Source organism: Brienomyrus brachyistius, unplaced genomic scaffold, assembly GCF_023856365.1.
Source record: "Brienomyrus brachyistius isolate T26 unplaced genomic scaffold, BBRACH_0.4 scaffold216, whole genome shotgun sequence".
Classification (NCBI taxonomy): domain Eukaryota; kingdom Metazoa; phylum Chordata; class Actinopteri; order Osteoglossiformes; family Mormyridae; genus Brienomyrus; species Brienomyrus brachyistius.
In genome coordinates, this window is record NW_026042491.1 from 79768 (window position 1) to 104164 (window position 24397).

At 44.2% G+C, this 24397-nt stretch overlaps 1 protein-coding gene across 1 annotated transcript; it reads right to left on the minus strand.

Annotated features, from left to right (window-relative positions):
• Positions 1 to 6197: 6197 nt before the first annotated feature.
• LOC125728241 (myosin-11-like) lies at positions 6198 to 8503 on the minus strand. Its single transcript, XM_049005288.1, has one exon. The coding sequence runs from the start codon at positions 8501 to 8503 to the stop codon at positions 6203 to 6205; it is 2301 nt and encodes a 766-aa protein (XP_048861245.1). The 3' UTR covers positions 6198 to 6202.
• Positions 8504 to 24397: the final 15894 nt, after the last annotated feature.

The window sequence follows — 24397 nt, forward strand, 5'->3', positions numbered from 1 at the left end:
TTTTGGTTGATACACTTTACACATAACAAAAGTGTTTTAAATTGCACTCACCAGTGTATCAGTTAGATCAAACTCTGTGCGTTATTTGAAATGTCTGACACTTCTCCACCTGCAAAACACAACTGAAATTAGTATAGTATTACTATAGTCAGACAGCTGAACTTTTTAAACAATGCTAAACCTAGGAGAAAGTGAAGAAGGGAAAGCCACCCTGACACACGCCGATGGTAATAGTTGGTTTTTGGCTCAAGGTGGGACTTCATGGGAAAAAGGTCAACTGAAAAGTGTTAGGAAAAGTAGACTTTTTTAACATGAATCCCAGCTGGTGCAACACCAACATACCTGCACAGCACATTAAAATGACTTGGTACTTTTTACTTATTAGTACTTTATTAGTACTTAGTGCTTTACAGACTAGATCATCTTTCTCAGAGAGCTGAAACAGTTACTGGCTATGGAAAAAGCATGATTATTTACCCTCTTCAGAATCCTTCTTAGAGCAGATGAAAATAGTAATTCCTTGATATGGTTTGCCTATTTCTTGTATTCTGCTAGAATAACAGGTCTTTGTGTGCCAGGAATATTGATGACCTGAGATCCATCTGCATATAGAAGGATGAAGGGTCCCTCATTCAAGTCTTTCTTGAAGCCCCTCATTTCTTTCACAGCCTGATGAAGACCTTCAGCAGTGATGTCAGGGTCTGTTAAGTGTTACGTGCCATAAGAGGTTTGGATATGTCTACAGGACACCTCAGTCTTCTGCCCCAAACTCCACTCACCACTTGCTGCTACAGCCCGCCTCCCAGTTTCTGGCCACGCCCCTTCCACCCTCTGACCTCTGATCCTGGCCCTGTGTTCCGGTCCAGGATAAAGCCTGCTGATCACAGCCAGCTCGAGCTCTTGCTCAACATTTGTCTTTTGCTATTGCTGTGATGGTTTGCTGTTTCTGATTGACTTCTTGTGTATGACGGTTCTGATTGTTTGGTTTCTGGTTTTCTGCTTCGCCCATTTTTGTACCTTTGCCTTTGGTTTGTTTGTCTTCTGGTTTTGACCTCTTGCTCAGCTCCTGACTGCTCTCTTTGCCTCGCCTCTTCGGATATAAGGAGTGTAGGAATTATTAGCTCAGGTAAATTTTAATATCTCCACCAATATGTTTTGAAATTAATTAACTTTTAATTAATTATTATTTAATGCTGATTATTAACCAATTGTTATGCCGAATGGTCGGCTCCTCCAAACTCAATTGCGAATCCCCGTGAGTCTGTTAATGTGAGACTTAAATGGGATTCATTAATAACCAGTATCGCTTAATAACCTGGGTTAGTAGGCTCGTCCAGCGAGCTGCGTCACCAGGTAATGTAAACGATCGGTAGCGAAGCTCCCCTCACGGCCAATGAGAGAGAGTCTCGCGATATTTCAGGCGAGTTTAGAGGTTTCAGAGCGTAGTAGCCAGATCGCACAGAGGCAGGGACTATTGTGAGCACTCAATGACGGAGGCTGAAGTTGTGTAAAAGACATGCATTTATTCCTACCACTAACATAAGACAGACATTACACCTAACAAACAATAAACATGAAATAACGGAAAAGACACAAACGATGTAATCATGAAAATGCAGTGACCAGATTTAAAATGATTAACCTGAAAAGGGAAAAACTGTTCTGCAAAGCAAGCAGTTTGTAGGAATATAAACCTGAAGGAATATAGCAGGTGAATAGGACAGTTTAGGTTGTTAGAAAGGAAAGGAAGTTGGTTTACTTGGATGCAGGAAAGAGGGAGGTCTTTGCAGTTGGTTGCAGTGGCTGATGAGCTGATGGGTGATGGCTCTCAGGGAGGCGCGGTGTTTGCAGCGGTTGTTGGAGTGGAGTCCCTCCAGTTCTTTCTTCTGGTGAAGCTTGGGCTGAGTTGCAGTTCTTTGGGTCTTCACCGACGGGCTTTAAGAACGCTGCTTGTTTCTCCGTTTTCTTCTCTTTTTCTTTTCTTCTATTTCTTTCTCCTGAGGTGCCAGGTTTTATAGCATAAGGTTCGTGATTAGGAGTGACCAGGAATTTCAGTCCTGGACCAATGGCTGACCATCCATTTGGCGGGCTTCGGAAGGGGGTCGGTATCAGTCTTTTTGGGATTTATGACCAGACTGACTTCTCTGGTAATGGTGATTTTCATTAGGCTGGTGTAACTTTTGATACGTCCACTTTTGTGGTAACCACTGACCAGATTTGGAAACTGGAGTGATTTTCCTTCGGTTTGATACCAAACATGCCGTACCAGCCTAGCGGTTCACACCAAATACCATCTGTGATGATTAATTAATGATAACATAATAGCATAATATAAGTAATGTTCTATTACTAACACCAGTATATGGTACAGGTGGTTTAGGTTGTACCTCAACAGATATTACCCTTTACACAGACATTATATGACATATTCTCATGTCATAAGCACATCTTACCCTTAGATAGGCATGGTAGAATACAAAGATCAGATAAGGGTTGCCGAGGAATGTGGCAAAGCAAAGAAGGGGGGGGGGGGGAAGGTTTGTCAGACAAAGGAAAAGAATCTTCAAAAGTTAGGTCACACTAAGATCCCTGGTTAGACTATTCAATTCCCAAGATTATTCTGGTATAATATATATACAGTGGTAGCTATACCTATCTATTTATTCAAATTTATACAAGAGTTTAAGTGTGAGGGGTAAAATAATTGATACTCTGTGAACATGGTTATAAGGGTGGCACACAAGACTAAGACTGTCTAAGGACACACACACAAACATGATTTGCATATTGAGACATAAGCATCATACTACACAGGGTATACAAAACCAAACTTAAAGGAAACTTTCAGTGGGATGTTGGGTGAGTGGTATGCACGGCAGGATGTCGGGTGATGGGGTTGTGGGCCAAGTCGAGGGGCCCCTGTCCCTGGGGATCCACTCTGCTATCTGTAGGTCGTTAAAAACTTGGGCAATAAAAGTTGGAGTGCTGGCCTCCCTGGTTATCTATGTGTGTGGGGTCACAAACCCCCCCTCTTTGGGGCCTAGGTCAATGTGTGCCTTCTCGTACCAGGGTAGGCCTTGTCTCAGGTCACCTGGAGTTTAAGCTTGGTGAAATGTGCATGTGTGATCCTACATATCCCCCCTTTCGGCTGATTATGGCGTTGCCATCATTCAGGCGACAGAAGTTGAGACAGGATCATCCACATAGTATGAGGCTCATGAAACATTGTTGCTCAGCACTCTGGGTGGCATAGTGACAGGATGTAAAGGAGACGGGTACAAAGGCTGGCTCCTGGCTTCTGGGACAGCAAGGAGTGGTGATCCCTTTGTCGAACAGGGTGCTGCAGCTCCCAGCAAGGCGTCCAGGAACCTCTTGGGCAGTCGATTGGACTCAGCTTGGTTCACGGTCGTTGGGTAACTGCTCCAGCATGTGGGTAGTGTCCACGGCAGCATGATGCATGGCATCCTGGGTCCATCGGACACCTGTCCCACTCGTTTGGCGTCTCTCATGGAGGTAATGGGCTCGGTCGACATCGTCAGACGAATACTCGCTGTATGTGGGTACAACAGTTAGTAATCAAGAGACCGGGCTGTTCCCGGAAGACAATGCCTGACGGAGGCCCAGGGGATGCCCTCTTGGACTGGGGCCTCACCCCTCCTGGCTGAGTAACGCTAGTAGCAGGGCAGCGTCATCCTAGTGGTAAGGGGATAGAAAATAAGGACCGGATTAGGAGTGAGGGGGTGAGTCAAGACTGATTTGGAGTGTGGTGCACCCTTGTGCAAAGGGGACAGGAAAAAGATATAGTGGCAACAATTCTCGGCCAGAGGACAATTGTAAAGAAACAAACGTGACAAGAAAATGCAAAACCGGATCCTCTTCAGTAATTTCCCGGGCACGCGTGAGCCACCCCAGGTCCTTACCAAAAACAACAACCAAAGAAAATGAGAAGTTATCAAAACAAACAAACAGATAAACAGAAACATCAAGTTCACCCAGATATCAGTAGTCAAGCCCACCACATTGGTCTACCCTATCTGTGACCTTCTCTCCTTCCCTTCCTCTTTGTTCTTCTCTCTTGGGGGTTTTGGGGAGATTTGAACTGGAAAAGTTGTCCTTCTTTTGGTTGGAATTGGCAGCAGACCAGACATCCTTTCACATATTCCGTCACATCCTGTCGCATGTTAGGCCAGTAGGCTACTTGACTAAGTGCCTCATAGGGTGTTTTGGCATTGCGGTGGCCTGCACAGGGTGCGTCGTGGGCGTACAGTAGCATGACCCCCCTTTGTGCCTGAGGGACCACGAGCCGTGGTGAAGTGTGGGCATCAGGGACATGAAGAGGTACGCCCTCGGCAAGATGAAGAGAGGATAAAACCATCATCAGGTGATGGAGGTCAGGAAGGGATTCTTGGTCAGTTGTGGAGATCGAGTTCGCAGCGGGGTCGCGGAGGTGATCGCAGACCGTGCTGTGCACAGCATCAGTGGGCTGGAGGGAGACGATGTCAGAGTTGGAAACCTGAGGGGAAAGTTCCAACAGTGAAATCGTTGGCGGTGGGGCAGATGCTCGGCTGTGACTGCGGGTGACGATCTGGACAGCGTGGGTGGGTGGGAGGGGACAAAACTCCCATGAATCACCATGCAGTGCTCCTGCTTTGGCAAGTGCATCCGTGTGGTCATGGTGTTTGACTGGCTTGTTCCCTGATGTCTTGAAGCCATTCTGTGTCCAGTGAGGGAGATAGCACATGAAGCTGAGACGTGTATAGCTGGAGTCTTTGCAGATCAGCAGGTTCTCTACTCCATGTTCGGAGGCCACCTCCCGGGCAATTAAGATTGTTGCCAGCTTCGCATACTGCGATGTGTGAGGACAGAGCTTGAGCTGTTGTGGTGGGACGAGGTCGTCGTTGAGCCCCAGAATGCTTGCTCTAGCTTTCAGGGTCCCCTTTTGTTTGAATGCGCGTCCATCTACATAAATGGTGATCATGTCTTGAGAGACATTCTCATCAACGTAGTGGTGTTGCGACGGTTCCATTGGCGTCGGCGTGTCCAAAATGCTGGGTGCTGCTGGTCCCTCCCGAGAATAGTAGTGGCAGCTGGGTGACTGTACTGTGTTAGGCTGGGCAGTTATAGCATGGATTGTCAGGTGTTGGTCACCAGCAAGCTCCATGTGACATACAGTCCCTTTTGTCACTGGATATTTTTCTACCCCCATGGTCATTACCACATCTGTGACTTCCATGCCTTGGAGCCATATGCCTTTCCTGATCTTGGGGCTGAAGAATCCTGAGGTAGGGTCCAGCCTACACAGGAAGGAGTCATGGTGCTGGCATGGGTCTCTCGTGTCACGATTCTGATCTCCAGCTGGGTACTCTCCATGGTGTGGAGTGAGGTCTGAGGATGCAGCCAGGGTTTGACATTCCTGTGTGGCTGCTTCAGGTTTCCACAGTGGCAGTGGTTCTATAACTTGAGCCCAAATTTTCAGACATTGGAAGTCTAACATCGGCTCGAACCGGTTCAGCAAATCTTTCCCAATGAGGAGAGGAATGGACTCAAGTTGGGAAATGTATACTGGGTGCATTACATTCATGGGACCAATGGACCAATTGAGGGGTATCATGTGATCCATCCTGGTGCCCACTGATGAATACGCCTGCACGTCCAAAGAGCATTTCCTCGGTTGGAGGGTTTTGTTCTTCTGGGCGGATAGGTGCTGCACCTGGCAGAAAAGACTGGCTGACATGAGGGTGATGTCTGCTGCAGTGTCGATGAGGGCCTCCAGGGTGAGAACATCTTCCAGGGTGATGGAGAGGTAGAATTTCTTGGCTACCCCCCTTTCCACCAGATCTCCCAGGAGCTGTGGCACAAGGGCCTGGCCAGGAATTGGTGCGGCATCACCACAGTAGGGGTGGTGCTCTTCTGAGTCACGGCACACAACTAGGACAGCGTTGTCAGGTGCTGGTGGGGGCTCATCCTCTTGATCGAGCTCTGTGTTGGTGACGGCAACATCAGGTGCTCTTACCAGGCTTGAGTCGGCAGCTTTAACTAGTTGAGGTGGGACGTCTTCAGTTGTTCCAATATCTCTGGTAGGGAAAGCTGATGGCTGTTGAGTGTTACTTAGGGCTGACATCCAAGGGAGTCTGGGGGCATTGTCTGGTTTGGGTTCTGGTGAGGATTGTGGGGTCGTGCGTGTTTTGTGCTTCAGTCCTAGTCATTTTGGATCTTTCTTCCGAAAGTCCTCTTGACCCTTGAGGGGATGCTGAGCAAAGAAATCACGCAGCAACTGGAGTAGAACCCACTCATCTTTTTCCGTGGTTTGTCCAGGCTTCGAGTCTGGTTCATAACTTTTCCTCCTGTCTTTCCAGTTCCGCGGTTGATTCCGTCGGGAACTTAGTGGAGAGCTTGGATTAGAGAACTGGCTTCCTAGCCGATCTCCCCGCTTATTCCAAGGCTCTGTGGGTCTTGGTTTCCCTTGGTTAAGAGAGCGCTGTGCCTCCCACCGGTCTGGCCGGGTCTTCAACTGCTGTGGAGGCGGACCAGGGTAACGCTCACTGTGGCTTGCTGCTGTCCAACCTCGGTCATGGATTGGTGGTTGCGGATGAGGGTGGCCACCTTCCAATGCCAGGTTGGAGTCTGTAATGCCAAGATTTAGCACTGCCGTCGCTTTAGTTGCTTTCTCGGCTGCTGCTCTTTGTTTGTGGTATGCCTTGATTGCAAGGTCTCGTAGTTGTTGACTTGTCATGGTGTGGGGACAAGCCATGAGCCCCAAATAGTGGGTAATGGTTGGGTGGAGATTCCGAAGGAAGAGAGCCTTGAAGTTTGCATCTTCTTCCATGCCGGGCTCATTCCTGGACCCAAAATATGCCCGACGAAGTCGATTGTAGTAGGCTTGGGGGGCTTCTTGTCTGTTCTGTTTGACATCTAAGGCGACGGCGATACCTTGTTCCGACTCGGGATCAGCGAACTCCCGAGTCAGTGCTTCGTGCAGCAGTATGGCATCGGCCCTGATTCGACTGGGTTGTCGGTCCAAGAAGCTGCGGACCTCCAGGCTAGACGTGATCCTGATGAGGTAGACTCTGTCCTCATTGGTCACCCTGTCCAGTCTTTGGAGGTGAAAGTCAATGTCTTGGAGGTAGGCATGAATGTCATGGCCTCCTCTGGGGTTCGGGATAAACGTGTTGATATTCCGGGCTACTTTGTCAAGCTCCTTCGTGGTAACCCGGTGCTGGTGTGGAGTTCGCTTGGGTAGGCCTGGTCCATCTGGGGTGTCTTCCCTGGGAGAGACCTTCCGAGTTCTTGGATCCTCAAGGTCTAGTGAGGGGCAAGGAGTTACCTCATCCCGAGGGGGGACCCCCGAGTGCCTTGGAATATACCGCACTGCTGGAGAGGATGTTGGTTCCGCCTCCGATTCATCGGGTGTCTCAAGTTCCAACTTTACCTCATACGCTTGTTTCAGTTCCCGTCTCACCCGGTCAATCTCGTCTGCGTCGGCCTGATGTTTCATTCTGGCATCGATGAGCTGTTCCTGGGAGCTGATAAGTTGGTGATTCAGCTTCTGTAGGCGTCTCTGTGCCTCAGCCAGATGGTTTTCCAGGGCCTGAATCCGACCCTCCTTATTCTTGAGCTCTGTGTGGGCTCTGTCCAGCAGGGTGTCGGCCTGGTCCAGTCTGTCTTCAAGGTTTTCTCTAGTGGCTCGGGCTTGCTGTTCTCGCCGGTCAGCTTCAGCTCTGAGCTCTTCCAAGGCCCGTTGAAGCTTTTTGCTTGTTTGAAGCTTCTTACCTTCTTCTGTCTCCTCTTCCTCATGAGGCGGGGACTTTTTTTGTTGGAGCTCTTGCTCCAAGTTCTTAATGCGATGTTGGGCCTGAACTGCATCTCTCTGTGCCTCAGCCAGATGGTTTTCCAAGGCCTGGACCCGACCCTCCTTATTCTTGAGTTCCGTGTGGGCTCTATCCAGCAGGGTGTCGGCCTGGTCCAGCTTGTCTTCGAGGTTTTCCCTAGTGGCTCGGGCTTGCTGTTCTCGCCGGTCGGCTTCAGCTCTGAGCTCTTCCAAGGCCTGTTGAAGCTTTTTGCTTGTTTGAGGCCTCTTACCTTCTTCTGTCTCCTCTTCCTCATGAGGCGGGGACCTTTTTTGTTGGAGTTCTTGCTCCAAGTCCTTAATGCGATGTTGGGCCTGAACTGCATCTCTCTGTGTCTCAGCCAGAAGTTGTTGGGTGTCTCTCTCCTGCTGTTGGAGTGCTTGCACCCTTTGCTGGAGACAGGAAGTTTCCTTTTCATTTATCTTCAGCCTGGCTAGAAGTTTGTGTGTGAGGGAGCCGAGTACTTTGGTTAGCCTTTTACTCCCGCATTTCTGAGTGGGTGGCATGGCCATTAGTTCAGCGATGTCGTCCTCAATTTGGTCAGCTGCTTTGGACCGTATGAGATCGGCATGACTGGGCAGGAAGTCGGAAGTCACAACATCAGGCCAGGTACCCAAATCTTTCCACTGGTTGAGGGGGCTTTCCATGTGGATCATTGTGACTCGGTCAACTGCAGGGTGGCCGCAGAAATCTGTTACACTCAGACTGGGGGTTGTCTAGGTGGGTGACCTGACACCTAAATCTGGGTGAACAAATAAAACCAACAAAATAAAATTAAGTAGAACTGGGGCCTGTCACTGGGTAACTGGAAGGGTGTAGTGAACCACGGGAATAGTTACCCACGACAAAATAAACAAACAAACATTGCTCCCTGGGAGAAGTTGTTGCAGGTTAGAACAGTGTGAGTTACTCTAGGGCTTTAAGAGATGCCCTAGTCAGGGGTAAAAGGTAAAACCTTATCCAGGAAATTGTCGGTCTGTGACTACTGACAGTGTCAGAAGATGACAGGAGAAGTTGGGAATAGAAAGTGGGAAGCAAGAGCTTCAAAAGCAATGGGACTGCATTCAAACTTAGCTTGCTGTTGCAGATCAGATTACCCCTGGGTTGGGCTCTGTTGAACAACTCCGCTTTGACCAGAAGGGGGACCACTAGCAGGTTCTGCTTTACTTGTCCCTATCCGAATTGTTGCGGTGTTAAGCTAGTGATGCAGGTGGAGAGGTTTGAACGCTGTCAGGTGTCCCTCCTGAACGGGGCACGTCCCACAAGCTCAATCCCAGCCAAGCAGGCCTGAGTCCGGCTCCCACTCCCCTGATCCCCAGCAATGTCAACTTGGAAGGGGGTGTTCTGTATGCACAACTGAGACAACCCAGGTGGGGCTCAGCTTATCGGCTGCACTACCTGAGACCTGACTCGACCAAGGCTGGCAAAATAGCCTTCAGGTATCACCCACCCTAGTGAGAGTCCAAGCTAGGGCCGTTCTCAGAACTCACCCTAGACGAGGTCCTGCTCAAAAGTTGTAATGATCGCCTGAGGTACCTGTCAGCCTTGCCCTTAATGAGTCAGTGGGTGCAGCCGGGCTGGCACGCTTTTGGGCGTCCAATTGCTGAGAACTCCCCTTCGGTTCTGACAAACTGTATGATCGCAAGCAGTGACAGCAGAGCCACAGACAAGCTCAACCAACAGAGAGCGAATGGTAGGCACCTAGCACAGGAAGAGCTCAACTGATCAGACCCAAACGACTCTCCGATGTGATTGTGTATGTTGACTGTTGTTAATAATGGTTGAACTTCTATGCAAGTACCCTTGTTGGGGGAGAGGGAGTGAATAAAAGCCTAAAGTGAAATAAGACCTAAAATAAATCAAAAAGATAAAACAGAAATCAACCCCAATGAGTTGTGATTCTTATTCAATTGAAAACATCAATTAGTTATGCAGCAATAACCTAATTAGATGTTAATGTGTTGTAATCAAGTTAATTAAAAAGTTGATTAAGGCTTTCAGGCAAGAACCTGTGTGTCCAATTATGCGTGTTGGTATTACCGCAGATGACCACCAGAGGCCCAACTCAGATGTTAACCTACTATGGCTGACCACTAGAGGTGCAATTTCAATGGAGTGGCACTGCTATGGCTTGCCACTAGAGGCGCAATTTCGAAATTGAGTGGTAGTTCTCTGCCTGACCACTAGAGGCGCAATTTCAAAATGGAGTGGTAGTTCTATGACTGACCACTAGAGGCTCAATGGGGCGTTGCTCCCTTTGTGGGGGGTCCCAGGCAAGTGAGCCTAAGGGGTAGGGTCACTGGTGACCAAAAAAAAAACGGCGTCAGGCAGGCCTTCAGGGCTCTGATCTCTAAGTGGTTAGAGTGGCGTTCGCAGACTGCACTCGTAACCAAAGAGATAGCTAGGCGGTTGCCGACGATCAATGAGTGTCACACACGTTTAATGCATGCACATGCCGCTTGCGGCCTTCTGCGCTTTGCGCAGTTTAACCCCTTAAAACAATTACTGGAGCGAGACAGCGCTCGCGTTACGGCGACGGATCTAAATAGTGAGTGCACTATATCTCGTCGCAAATGATGCTGAAACCACGGCGGGTCTCAAGAACTGGAGACTCCCAATTTCCAAATTACACACGCACTTGGCTCGCAGCGCAAAGTGGTGTTAAACTTGCTTTGTCTAAAGCAGGCACACACATATGAGTAAGATCCTGATAGGTAGCTAAGCTATCGGTCTTATCTCAGGGAGTCCAAGCGCAACAGAATTCAGGTTAGAACCTCGTAACAAGAATTCCTGTTCGCTAATAGAGAGATCTCTGCCAGGATATATGGAAACGGAGAAACTCGTCCGAATCGATCCTGGAAACAACGCGCTATATCTGAGAATCTCGTCAGACATAGGGTTAAGGTTTACTGCAGTTTTAACGAAATAAACTAAAATAAAATAACCAAAACTAAAACAAAATAATATAACTACTAATAACAGAAATAAAAATAACTATATTAAGCCCGTATGTTCCCGCTTATATGCCTTCAGATTGCCCTGAGTGCGATTAATCCTCAACTTTTCCAACCAGTTCACTGTAGCGCTTATTCAACTGTACGTTCAGTCATAAAAAGTTTAAATTGTGTGCTCACAATAAGTTTAAACCTTGTGCCCGCATTCTCCACCAATTATGTAGGAATTATTAGCTCAGGTAAATTTTAATATCTCCACCAATATGTTTTGAAATTAATTAACTTTTAATTAATTATTATTTAATGCTGATTATTAACCAATTGTTATGCCGAATGGTCGGCTCCTCCAAACTCAATTGCGAATCCCCGTGAGTCTGTTAATGTGAGACTTAAATGGGATTCATTAATAACCAGTATCGCTTAATAACCTGGGTTAGTAGGCTCGTCCAGCGAGCTGCGTCACCAGGTAATGTAAACGATCGGTAGCGAAGCTCCCCTCACGGCCAATGAGAGAGAGTCTCGCGATATTTCAGGCGAGTTTAGAGGTTTCAGAGCGTAGTAGCCAGATCGCACAGAGGCAGGGACTATTGTGAGCACTCAATGACGGAGGCTGAAGTTGTGTAAAAGACATGCATTTATTCCTACCACTAACATAAGACAGACATTACACCTAACAAACAATAAACATGAAATAACGGAAAAGACACAAACGATGTAATCATGAAAATGCAGTGACCAGATTTAAAATGATTAACCTGAAAAGGGAAAAACTGTTCTGCAAAGCAAGCAGTTTGTAGGAATATAAACCTGAAGGAATATAGCAGGTGAATAGGACAGTTTAGGTTGTTAGAAAGGAAAGGAAGTTGGTTTACTTGGATGCAGGAAAGAGGGAGGTCTTTGCAGTTGGTTGCAGTGGCTGATGAGCTGATGGGTGATGGCTCTCAGGGAGGCGCGGTGTTTGCAGCGGTTGTTGGAGTGGAGTCCCTCCAGTTCTTTCTTCTGGTGAAGCTTGGGCTGAGTTGCAGTTCTTTGGGTCTTCACCGACGGGCTTTAAGAACGCTGCTTGTTTCTCCGTTTTCTTCTCTTTTTCTTTTCTTCTATTTCTTTCTCCTGAGGTGCCAGGTTTTATAGCATAAGGTTCGTGATTAGGAGTGACCAGGAATTTCAGTCCTGGACCAATGGCTGACCATCCATTTGGCGGGCTTCGGAAGGGGGTCGGTATCAGTCTTTTTGGGATTTATGACCAGACTGACTTCTCTGGTAATGGTGATTTTCATTAGGCTGGTGTAACTTTTGATACGTCCACTTTTGTGGTAACCACTGACCAGATTTGGAAACTGGAGTGATTTTCCTTCGGTTTGATACCAAACATGCCGTACCAGCCTAGCGGTTCACACCAAATACCATCTGTGATGATTAATTAATGATAACATAATAGCATAATATAAGTAATGTTCTATTACTAACACCAGTATATGGTACAGGTGGTTTAGGTTGTACCTCAACAGATATTACCCTTTACACAGACATTATATGACATATTCTCATGTCATAAGCACATCTTACCCTTAGATAGGCATGGTAGAATACAAAGATCAGATAAGGGTTGCCGAGGAATGTGGCAAAGCAAAGAAGGGGGGGGGGGGGAAGGTTTGTCAGACAAAGGAAAAGAATCTTCAAAAGTTAGGTCACACTAAGATCCCTGGTTAGACTATTCAATTCCCAAGATTATTCTGGTATAATATATATACAGTGGTAGCTATACCTATCTATTTATTCAAATTTATACAAGAGTTTAAGTGTGAGGGGTAAAATAATTGATACTCTGTGAACATGGTGGCACACAAGACTAAGACTGTCTAAGGACACACACACAAACATGATTTGCATATTGAGACATAAGCATCATACTACACAGGGTATACAAAACCAAACTTAAAGGAAACTTTCAGTGGGATGTTGGGTGAGTGGTATGCACGGCAGGATGTCGGGTGATGGGGTTGTGGGCCAAGTCGAGGGGCCCCTGTCCCTGGGGATCCACTCTGCTATCTGTAGGTCGTTAAAAACTTGGGCAATAAAAGTTGGAGTGCTGGCCTCCCTGGTTATCTATGTGTGTGGGGTCACAAACCCCCCCTCTTTGGGGCCTAGGTCAATGTGTGCCTTCTCGTACCAGGGTAGGCCTTGTCTCAGGTCACCTGGAGTTTAAGCTTGGTGAAATGTGCATGTGTGATCCTACAGGAGTGACTGCCTTTTTGTTTGTGCGTACGTGCTGTTTACTGTGGTTTTGGTTAGGGAGTTAGATTTAGTTGTTGTCATTTCCTTTCCTCTTGTTTTCATTACCTTTAGAGTTTGGGACGTGGTCGTTAGCCGTTTTGGTGGTTGTTTTGGCCTGGGTCACTCCCGAAGTTTGTTGCACCTCGTGTTTGTAAAAGTGTCTGTGAATAAATATAAAGAAATACAACAAAAGATCCCTTTGCTTCCCCTGTTCCCTTTTCCCATCCCTCGCTGGTCTCGTCTTCCCCTCTCCTTTCCCTTACCTTTCTGTCGGTCCTCAACCCTAGAAATCTTTTTTCTCGTTGTGGCTTTATATCACCTTTCCGAGCAGCCATCAAGCCAATATTTATCTGCAAATAAATAAAAATAATAAAGGCTTTCCACCTTAGAATGAGAGGGCTGAGATGATGATAGGATGTTGACAGCTAATCAACAGTAAAGTTTAGGGGTTAAATACTTTCACTGTCACTCTGAGACGTATCAAAGCACAATTGATTACCTTAACTTCACTTTTCTCTGTTTTCTTTGCCCCCATTTTCCTTTCCTCTGCTTTTTTCTTCTGATATTATAAAAAGGTTTCTGATATTGGGGTTGGATTTGATGGAGGATTCTCTGATACTACAAAGATGCAAACAAAAAATGTGTTTTTATAAATGCCAAAGCATTACGGGGTAAAGAAGCTGTCAGAAAGGGTGTGTGGGTACAAGTAAACATATTAGTCTATAGTTGTGCATAAATTAAAATTTTGTAATGTCTTTTACTAGTGAAATCATATATAAAATATGTAGTGTGTATTTTGTTTGTGAGAATATGATTCAAAAAGTTACAACATTAGAAAATTACAAATACAAAGTGAAATTTTTCAGTTGTGGTTTCTTCATTATGAATACGAAATGACATTTTCTACTGTTATAACTTTTTGAATTCTGCTATAATTCCCTCATCTTACTAATGTCTTTATACTGTCTAGTATAGACTAATACAGTGCAGGAGTAAGTCTTTTTCAACATTATTTCTTACAAACATATGTAGCCTGTCGCCGGCCAGGCATGGGATTGCCCTCAGTAGCTTGAACAAGTGCTCCATGGACTCCCTTAGTACCAGTGACGTACTGTGTGCTTATCTTACCTGAAGGGAGTTCGGAGGTGGGTTTCAAGAATCAAGATCAAGAATCTCTTTAAGCCTCTAACCACAACCAAGGATAAATTTCGCCTGTAAGGTTTCGGGAGTCTTTTTACCACAATAAGGACAATACGTCTATATTTTTCTGAAACTCTTCTTGGTTCACGTGCTATTTCTATGTCACATTTACTGTACCCACCTTCCTGTTAAAAAGACAGACAGTGTGTCCGTCCAATCAGCGACGATCCTTGTCAAACAGTATGTATCTACATTTTCCGGTAAAAATTAATGTTGTGTTCAGCATTTTGGGAGCTCGGTTTTGGGGGCATTTCCATTTGGGGTGTTTTTGGGGGGGTGGTATTTGCACTTCAGGGCCACCGTACATTATGCACACATCATGTTTCATAACACCAGCCTCTTTAACAGTGTTTCTGTAGGTGAATGACTTCAGCAATGGGAACTATTTAAACCCATCTGGTAAAACGCAGCCAGTCCAGCAGTAAAAACGGCAAACAGGATGACCAGGGTGATAGTAATGGCACCGCGTCCAGCCAGCTGCGGCAGGGAAGCATGACGGGCTGAATGACACAGAAATATCTCTCTTTAATGGCCATGCTGCCCAGGAAAGAGGTTGGGACCACAATGTAACAGGAGAGCGATAGCTAGTGCTGCTTAAACGGCTTCTGGACACTCGTGAAAAAATGGAGGTGGATATTTCAATACACTCTCTGTGGAAACGATGGGTCCGAGAAAGATGGAAATGCTCACATCACTTTGCATGTGCATAAAGGCTGCCTCTGCGTCGGGGCATGTATGTTTACGAATAACCTTCCCCCTTTATGCAGCAGTCTTGCTGATTTCCTCTTCTTCAAAATGGTATTTAGGTTGCTACTGCAATCTGACCAGTAGCCCACTAAGCAGAAGAAAATGAAATAACTCCCCAGGATAATAAAATGTTATGCAATGATCTTAAACCTACAAGACACAGAGCATCCAATGTCTGTTCCTAGACCTTCATTTACAGGGTGTGAGAATGACTTCATAGTGCATGTATTATAAGCCAGCACGTGACCCTGAATGTTAGCAAGACTCTGGCTATGAAAGGATGCTGGATTATGCCTCAGATGATGCTGTACCCAGGTCAGGTCAGGTCAGGTTATACGTGTCACATGCAGCTGTACACTAGCAGGATGATGATACTTCTGCGTTTACTTGATCTTTCCTACTTGCCGAATGCACCTTCATGCCCACAGCTTACTTCATTACGCTGTCAGCCTGCTGTACTGCAGCCGGTCTGGTTAAGTTCTCTGAAGGACAGCAGACTCACCCCCAGGGCCCTTGGGCTTCTTTTCAGGGAGCTGCCATTGTTTGACTACAGTCGGGTGAAAGTGGCACCTTTTAAAAGAGCCCATTTAGCAGTTTAATCTTTCTGAATGTGTGAGTTTGTACCTTCATAAGTACAACTTCCCTTATCCACAACTAGAACTTTTCAGTTAGCGGCAGACAGTATCTCTGGACTGACAACTCGGGCAAAACATGAGAGCACAACTGACAGACAGTAACAGTGATTTTGTCTCTAACTGTGATTTCTGCCTGTGTGTGCATGCAGCAGGTCTCACTGGATTCCGCTGGATTCCTATATCAACGCTTGTACCAGTAATGGACCCTACAGAGCCCTGGGAAAGCCTTTGGTCTTGCGGTTTTGTACGCTGACCTTATTGCAATGCATTATGGGCTGCATATATTACCACGATCATGATGATGGAGCGGCAGAGATGGGGCCAGAGTGTTGAGTGAGTCCTATCATCATTAGGGTTGAGATATTCAGTTTTCAGCCCAATCCCAGACTATCCCCTCAACAGTCCTTCATTGCAAGTTGCACTTTTGCTGATCGCCCTTGCAATAGGCCCAATGCACTTAAACAGAAAGATGTGAGACAGACTCAGCCTCGCCCGCCTTGTTCAGTCTGCTATACTGTAAAGAGGAAGTGCGTTATGGTGCCATGTGACAATATGGCTCCCTGAAGAAGCTGTATTGTTCTTTCTTTAATAATACATTAGTTGTTACGAAAATCAAAAAGTGTGTCTGCTGTGAGAAGACAACAGTTGCGTGGTCTTACCATACTGAGCAAAGTTTGTAAACGTTTTCAGGGTTTATAGGGGAAGTACCTTGTGTGACACATTTGCACAGGATATGCACCTTTTCTGTTCTTCATCTCTCCCCATGTATCAGGGTGAAAAGGCTAAATAACTGACAAACTACACTCGCTTACTTTTTAATTTTACTTTATTCACTAACTAAACAAACTAAGACATATCAAGAAAAATCTGCATAGAATACAGAACCACCGAATAATACAGGACTATCCAAATATACTACAGGGGGTCCTCAGGTTACGACACAGTTCTGTTCCTACCACAGTGATGTAACCTGAATATTGCTGAATATTACAATTCTAAATGTATTAAAGATGTCACATACTCTTTGCAAATGCAAAATGACATTGGACCAAACACACACACACACAGAGGACACGTAGGAGAAGGCCCGTTCAGCTGTACACAGGCGATGCCCTTCATGATCAACCCCAGAAGACTGAAGAGAATCTCATGGATGAAGGTCACTCTCTCCAGGAAGCTCTCCAGGTCCTTCTAGTAAGTCCAGTGGAAAGCTGCAGTGTGCTGCATGATGACGGCGGTCCTCTCTGGGATCTTGGGCATCCTGGCGATGGTGTGGTGAGAAGGTCCTTGGGAGTCGCACAGGGGGTCAAAGTTTCCTATCCGGGGGTCTAGACTAATAAAAACACAGGAATTAAAAGAGCTCAAGACCCCAAGCTCACCCCATGTACCTGACCGTTGCCAAAAGGCTGAGAAGCGACCTACACTATGTTTCTAATTCTATTGTTATTTTTAAGGGCTGGACTGTAGCGAACCCAGCCATGTTAAAAGGATATCCACATGGTCTTCAGTGGTGTTCCACACTTCCTCCTTTAGGTGTTCTGGGTCCTGGAAGATGCTCTTGTCCTTCAAGAAGATTTTGTCTAAGAAGGATAATATCTGGTCCTGAGGACATGACACATCACTGTTACACCCAAACATGAGGACATACGTACAAACAGGACTTAGCTGTCGGGTGCGGCAGTGAGATGTTACTATGACCATCTCCCAGTAGTTCTTGGCTTTCCCCTCCCAGCCAGTGAGCGGGCTGAAAGACTTCAGGTCTGGAAAAATAGTCCACAAATCCAGGAGACTCCTTTTGGGGAAGAGATTTTGAGATTTTAGCAAATAACAATGAGGCTGAATTTGGATAAAATTTTATTGTCATTCTGCATCTTGGAGTTAGTTACCATTTTCAGGATGTTGCGAACACCCAGAAACCTAAACACAACAAACTCCAAAGCAACGTCCACAAATTCAAACTGGCAGATCTAAAAAAAATACTGAAGCATCCAGTGAGTGATTTTGCTGCAGGATTTTTACAGGGGTCTACATAAAATGGCAATAAAATGACATTGACTTACCCACGCCTCCGCCAGTTTCCTCAGCATGATGTCTCTTTTCCCCGGGTTGCCAAGGAAGGCCAGGAACTGGCTGAATGCCATTTCAAAGGCATGGATGTCCTTTGTCAGAACAAAGAACAGATGAATTGGTTAAAATCAAGACAGGGAATAAGCCCATTGTCGTACCATTACCTCATTGTGGTTGATGACACTTACCCTGTTGTTGATCTGGGCCAGTCCACCAAGAATCATTTTACCAGCTCGGATCAGATCTTTCTGGTAAAATCCTTGGCTGATGAGTGTTTGCAGAGAGCAAGCAGAATTTATAAATTTGACACTGAATTACTGGAACATTACAGTATGATGAAAAATGCTGACTAAGAAGATCTTCCTAAATGTAAAAGCCTGCAACAAACCAAAGATTGATGCGTTAATGTTAACAGTAACTGAGGTGTGAATGTACTCACTGAGAAAGCCTGGCGAAGGGCTGCTAGTTTGAATGTAAAATCTTCAACCCCTCTTCTGATGAAATAGGTGCTGCAAAACAATGCAATGTGGAAAAAAAATCATATTTTTAAATCACATTAAATAAATGGTGACAATTTAAAGTAAAACAACTTAATATTTTTTTGCATAATTGAAACAAATAATTGGGGTAATAATTACATGGTCAAAAAGTATTTTTTTTCAGTGCACCTAGAGGAACTTTTATGACGTCCCATTCTAAATCCATAGGCATCTCTATGGAGATGGTACCTCCTTTGCAGGTATAACAGCTGCCACTCTTCTGGGAAGGATTTCCACAAGATTTCAGAGTGAGTCTGTGGGAATCCTGTACTTCCTGGGTATCCCCTGCCCAGAGCCCTGTACTTCCTAGACTAGGCTCCAGGTTCAACAAGATCCCAAAATGGATAAATGGTTATTGAAGATAGATGGCTGTAATCTTGTTTTTGTTTGTCCATTTTTTATACCCGCTTGTCCTATACTGGTTCGCTTGGGTCCAGAGTGTATCTAGGAAGCTACAGGCCCAAGGCAGAGAATAACCCAGAATGGGGTGCCAAACAATTGCAGAATTTTGTTTTTATTTACAACAGTATTATAAAAGAGGCAATCTGTCTAGACTGTTTGGAATGTGTCACTCATTGTATGTTTCATCTGAGGAGGACCTCAGGGCTTCCACTGATTCTATTAAAGGAAAAGCTGGAGAAGTTTACAAAAGCGAAGTCTGAGAAAACAGCTAAACACATCAAGGTATGGGGGTTTTATTTTGATATAATTTATGATATGGATATTAACTGCAAGCCCTACATGATAGTTGGATACTTCGTAGGACTCCAATATTCCGTCATAGAATATTACACATTACTATTAATGAAACATCACAGTGACTTATGCAAGAATGAATATCAGTGTTTTTGCGCCCATGTATTAAAGCAGACATTCAGTTTGCAGACATTGACAATATTGGCAATAGCAGCAACATTAATGCTTGTTGTAGTTTTTGTCCTATTAACTAATTCATTCACACTTTCTTTTGTTTAATAAGCAGCTTTGTATTTAATGTATTCCTAGGGCTCAGCTTTGGATGGACCTGTCTGCAGACCTGAGAGACGCTGGACATTTTAATGGTAGCCATGAGCACCAGTGCTTGTTCAGATTCTGCTTCAGTAATGTCCCTTGAAAAGGCATTCCCAAACTACAGACTCCGCCCAAAGCACCATTACTTAGAGCCTTATCCCCATCTGATTCATGTATCTGGACCACTTGTACATGTGTGGATGATGAGATTCGAAGGGAAGCACCGACTTTTCAAAAGAGTGATTCGTGAAACCCAATATTTCAGAAATGTTCCTCTAACTCTGGCTGACAGACATCAGAAGATGATGGCTTACCAATTAGATTCGGCTTCATTGTTTAAAGAACTGGACAAAGTGAGGAGTGTCATGATGTCCAGGGAGCATCATGAGAGGTACTTGCAAGGAAGCATTCTGCAAACTTTATTGTAATAGTTCATGCACTAAGAGTTGTACTGAACTCCAAAAGTAGACTATTACAAATCATCACCATTTGGAATGAAATCTGTGCTGCTGTAATATCAAAGTGCTCCCACTTACTAGCAAGCATTTCTTGTTTTGTTGTACTTTTTAAAGCTGTCTTGTACAGATGAGCACACCTCAGCGTTTGGACTGTGATAGATACAGCTCACCAAACATGTCGTCTGTAATAAATAAGCTACACAAACCATGTGTACATAAAACAGCATCTGCACCATGTAAAATTCTCTGTCCCACACAATGTAATTGTGAGCACCTCTTAACGTGATTCAAATGTTTCTCTGTGTGTTTTGTCTTATAAGGGTTTTGCAGAATTCCCAAGAGTTGCAAGCAGAGATCTTGAGCAAGACGTCTTTGAAGCTTTAGACCGCCATAGCCCACGTTTGCTTGAGATTTGCAAATCCGAAAGTGGAGATCCTCCGTCAGACTGAAACCAGGGGACACATATTTCTCTTCTCATTCTTGTTGTGAATTCTTGTTGCATGTTCTTATTTCTTTTCACTTTTACTTTTCAAATTAGGCGAAATTTAACATGTCAGTGACTGGGCTTTAGGGTACTGATGGGTTGATTTTGTTATTAATGAACAGAGCGATGCCCCCTTTTCCATCCTGTGCTAAGATGAACTAACTTGCTGCTAACTATGGCCTTATATACTCAATTGAAATTTTATTACGTGAACTAAAACTAAGTCAGTCTAATCCAACAATCCTGCAATAAATCCTTAATTAAGGTGTTAATATTCTTTTTGTTGATTCAATGAACATTGAATCAACACCTTATTATGATCATTTTGGAGGCTACAGTTTGCTCTACTGTTAAACTGACAGCTGATTCTATTTTGTTAATCTAGTTTATATCAGCCACACAAACTACAGCCTCCAAAATTATGAGTTGACAAGGTCTGAGCAAAAACTATTCTGACTTTAATGAAGGGGTATTTATTGAAGACTGCTGGATTAGACTAACTAAATTTTAACTAGGTATAGCTATTAAAGAGACAACTGAGTGTATACAACTTAAAACATTGGAGTGAGAACATATTAAACTGTCTCCTCGGGAGTCTATGGACGCACCGGTGCGTCAAGGAATGCGCGCCTGCCGCCATCTAGTGGCAAAATAATTGTACTACACAATGAAAGAGTAAAGTCTCATATTGTTATTTGAGTTTTCCTTTAGTCTGGGTCACTGTTTTGGTGCCTGAATTGTGTTGTAATAGAGGTGCACATAGTTTAACTTTTGTTTGTGTTACAATATATTTTATTCATAGTATAATATCATTAACTAAGATTAAGGTTAAGATTAGGGTCAGGGTTAGGGTTATGGGCGACCCTAACCTACTAAATCATGTTTATTGAACGTGTTTGTGGTTTTCACCATGACAAATACTCCCTTTTACCATTCTGACTTTATTTTGCTTGTGTTTTATAGATTTAATGTGTTGACACATTTTGTCAAAATTAAAATTAATTATTAAAATCACAGCAAATTCACATACAGTCAGGTCCATAAATATTGGGACATCGACACAATTCTAATCTTTTTGGCTCTATACACCACCACAATGGATTTGAAATGAAACGAACAAGATGTGCTTTAACTGCAGACTTTCAGTTTTAATTTGAGGGCATTTACATACAAATCAGGTGAACGGTTTAGGAATTACAGCAGTTTGTATATCTGCCACCCACTTTTTAAGGGACCAAAAGTAATGGGACAATTGGCTGCTCAGCTGTTCCATGGCCAAGTGTGTGTGTCATTCCCTCATTATCTAATTTACAAGGAGCAGATAAAAGGTCTAGAGTTCATTTCAAGTGTGCTATTTTGCATTTGGAATCCGTTGCTGTCAACTCTCAATATGAGATGCAAAGACCTATCACTATCAGTGAAGCAAGCCGTCATTAGGCTGAAAAATAAAAACAAACCCATCAGAGAGATAGCAAATACATTAGGTGTAGCCAAATCAACTGTTTGGAACATTCTTAAAAAGAAAGAAAACAACTGTGGTGGATGACCGAAGAAATCTTTCCCTGGTGAAGAAAAACACCTTCAGAACAGTTGGCCAGATCAAGAACACTCTCCAGGAAGTAGGTGTATGTGTGTCAAGGTCAACAATCAAGAGAAGACTTCACCAGAGTGAATACAGAGGGTTCAACTAAAGATGTAAACCATTGGTGAGCCTCAAAAACAGGAAGGCCAGATTAGAGTTTGCCAAACAAAATCTAAAAAAGCCTTTACAGTTCTGGAACAACATCCTATGGACAGATGAGACAAAGATCAACTTGTACCAGAGTGATGGGAAGAGAAGAGTATGGAGAAGGAAAGGAACTGCTCACGATCCAAAACATACCACATCATCAGTGAAGTATGGTGGTGGTAGTGTCATGGTGTGGGCATGTATGGCTGCCACTGGAACTGGTTCCCTTGTATTTATTGATGATGTGCCTGCTGACAAAAGCAGCAGGATGAATTCTGAAGTGTTTCGGGAAATATTATCTGCTCATATTCAGCCAAATGCTTCAGAACACATTGGACGGTGCTTCATAGTGAGATGGACAATGACCTGAAGCATACTGCGAAAGCAACCAAAGAGTTTTTAAGGCAAAGAAGTGGAATGTTATGCAATGGCCAAGTCAATCACCTGACCTGAATCCGATTGAGCGTGCATTTCACTTGCTAAAGACAAAACTGAAGGGGAAATGCCCCAAGAACAAGCAGGAACAGAAGACAGTTGCAGTAGAGGCCTGGCAGAGCATCACTAGGGAGGTAACTCAGCGTTTGATGATGCCTGTGCATTCCGGACTTCAGGCTGTAATTGACTGCAAAGGATTTGCAACCAAGTATTAAAAAGTGAAAGTTTGATTTATGATTGTTAATTTGTCCCATTACTTTTGGTCCCTTAAAAAGTGGGTGGCAGATATACAAACTGCTGTAATTCCTACACCGTTCACTTAATTTGTATGTAAATACCCTCAAATTAAAGCTGAAAGTCTGCAGTTAAAGCACATCTTGTTCATTCCATTTCAAATCAATTGAGGTGGTGTATAGAGCCAAAAAGATTAGAATTGTGTCAATGTCCCAATATTTATGGACCTGACTGTATCTGAGGTTGTGCAAAAAATGATAACTAGACACTGGCATGGAAAGTTTTTTGCAAGTTTCTAAGGTGAAATATCAAGGGAAACAACTAAATTAGTCAGAAACGACCAGTTTTACCGTGGACTCCTAAGGGTTACGTAACTCAACTGCTTCTCCTTAATGTTAGGCCTCTGATGTCATTGCAGTCTTCCAGTTCTTCTTGGCGATGATGGCAGCAAGTTCTTCAAAGTATTGCATCTATTAAATAGCAGGGATTTATCAATGATGCTTTTTGCGTGGGGAATTTTCACCTTATTGTCTCAACCCTCCTTTATGTTTGCAGGAATCCGATGTCACTGCAGATCACACACAGGTTCCTGTTGGGGTATTGACAGTTATACCCGACAACAGCCAGCAGCCGGGCCCAAATGCCCTGCATCTCCAACCATCAGGCACTGATATAATACTGGAAGGTAACATCATCATGGACGGTATTGAAAACCTGCCCCAAGCAGTTTGCCTCACATTTGGGCTGATATATGCTCTTCATCTTGATTATCCAACAAAATTGAAGAAGACCTTTGACTTCATTCAGAAGGTCCTGCTAATCTTGGGAGGAGGAAGTCTGAGGCTGAACCTTCAGAGCCTGAAAAATGCTCTTTTGCAGTAGGTCTCTACACTTCACCTCTCAAACTCAAATATTTTGAACGACTGGTTGATTTTGGTTGCATCTTTTTTTTACATTGTTCAGTTTTCTATTTTGTATCATGCAGATTGAAGGGTTATACCTGTCATTAGTAGCCTAAATTTGCTGGGATGCTTGATTGAAAGTTGTGGAAAACAAGAGATCGATCTGCTGGCCAAATGTAATAAGAATCATAAATATGTCGCAGGTCGTAAGTAAAGTAAAATATAAATAAAAGGCTGTATCCCGTTTTGATTGATTGATCCCCCAAATAACTAATAAATTATTATCTAACAAAACGACTTATTTATGCTCCGTTGTTTTGGTGTAGCGGTGTAATTATGTGTGAAGTTTAACCTACGAGCTTAAAGGTGAAGCTGAAATGCTGTGTTTCATCTTGCACCAATAAGGGACATATTTTATATTTCATCGTGAAGGAAGTCCCGTATTTCTTTAGATTGAAAGTGGCAACAGTTATAGGATGGAATGACCTACAAACACTAAAACTCGCATTGCAAGGAATTATTATTAGCCAGCAGCACTTCTGTCACATAGTATTGAGAGCCAGGCCGCTTTACCCAAATAGACTCATTTCTCACATGCATATACATGTACAACATGCAGTGAAATTCATCCCTGAATCACGCCTGAGACTGCATTGCTCGCTTTTCGTATGTGTCATGGTCGGCTGTTCTGCTTTTGACAAGCGATATTCTTTCCTTTGACAACATGATCTCTGCAAACTCTGCTGCTGTTGAGGTTCTTCTTAGTATAATCCGCTCTTAAGATTCTGTGTAACTCTATTGAACGCAATAAAACTTTCTCTCTCCTCTCCGGATTCCGGTTCTTTACAATTTTTGGAATTCAAAAGAATCCTTTACCTTTG

Coding starts and splice junctions, on each gene's coding strand:
- LOC125728241 (XM_049005288.1), bottom strand. CDS start 8,503: ATGATCCACATGGAAAGCCCCCTCAACCAGTGGAAAGATTTGGGTACC.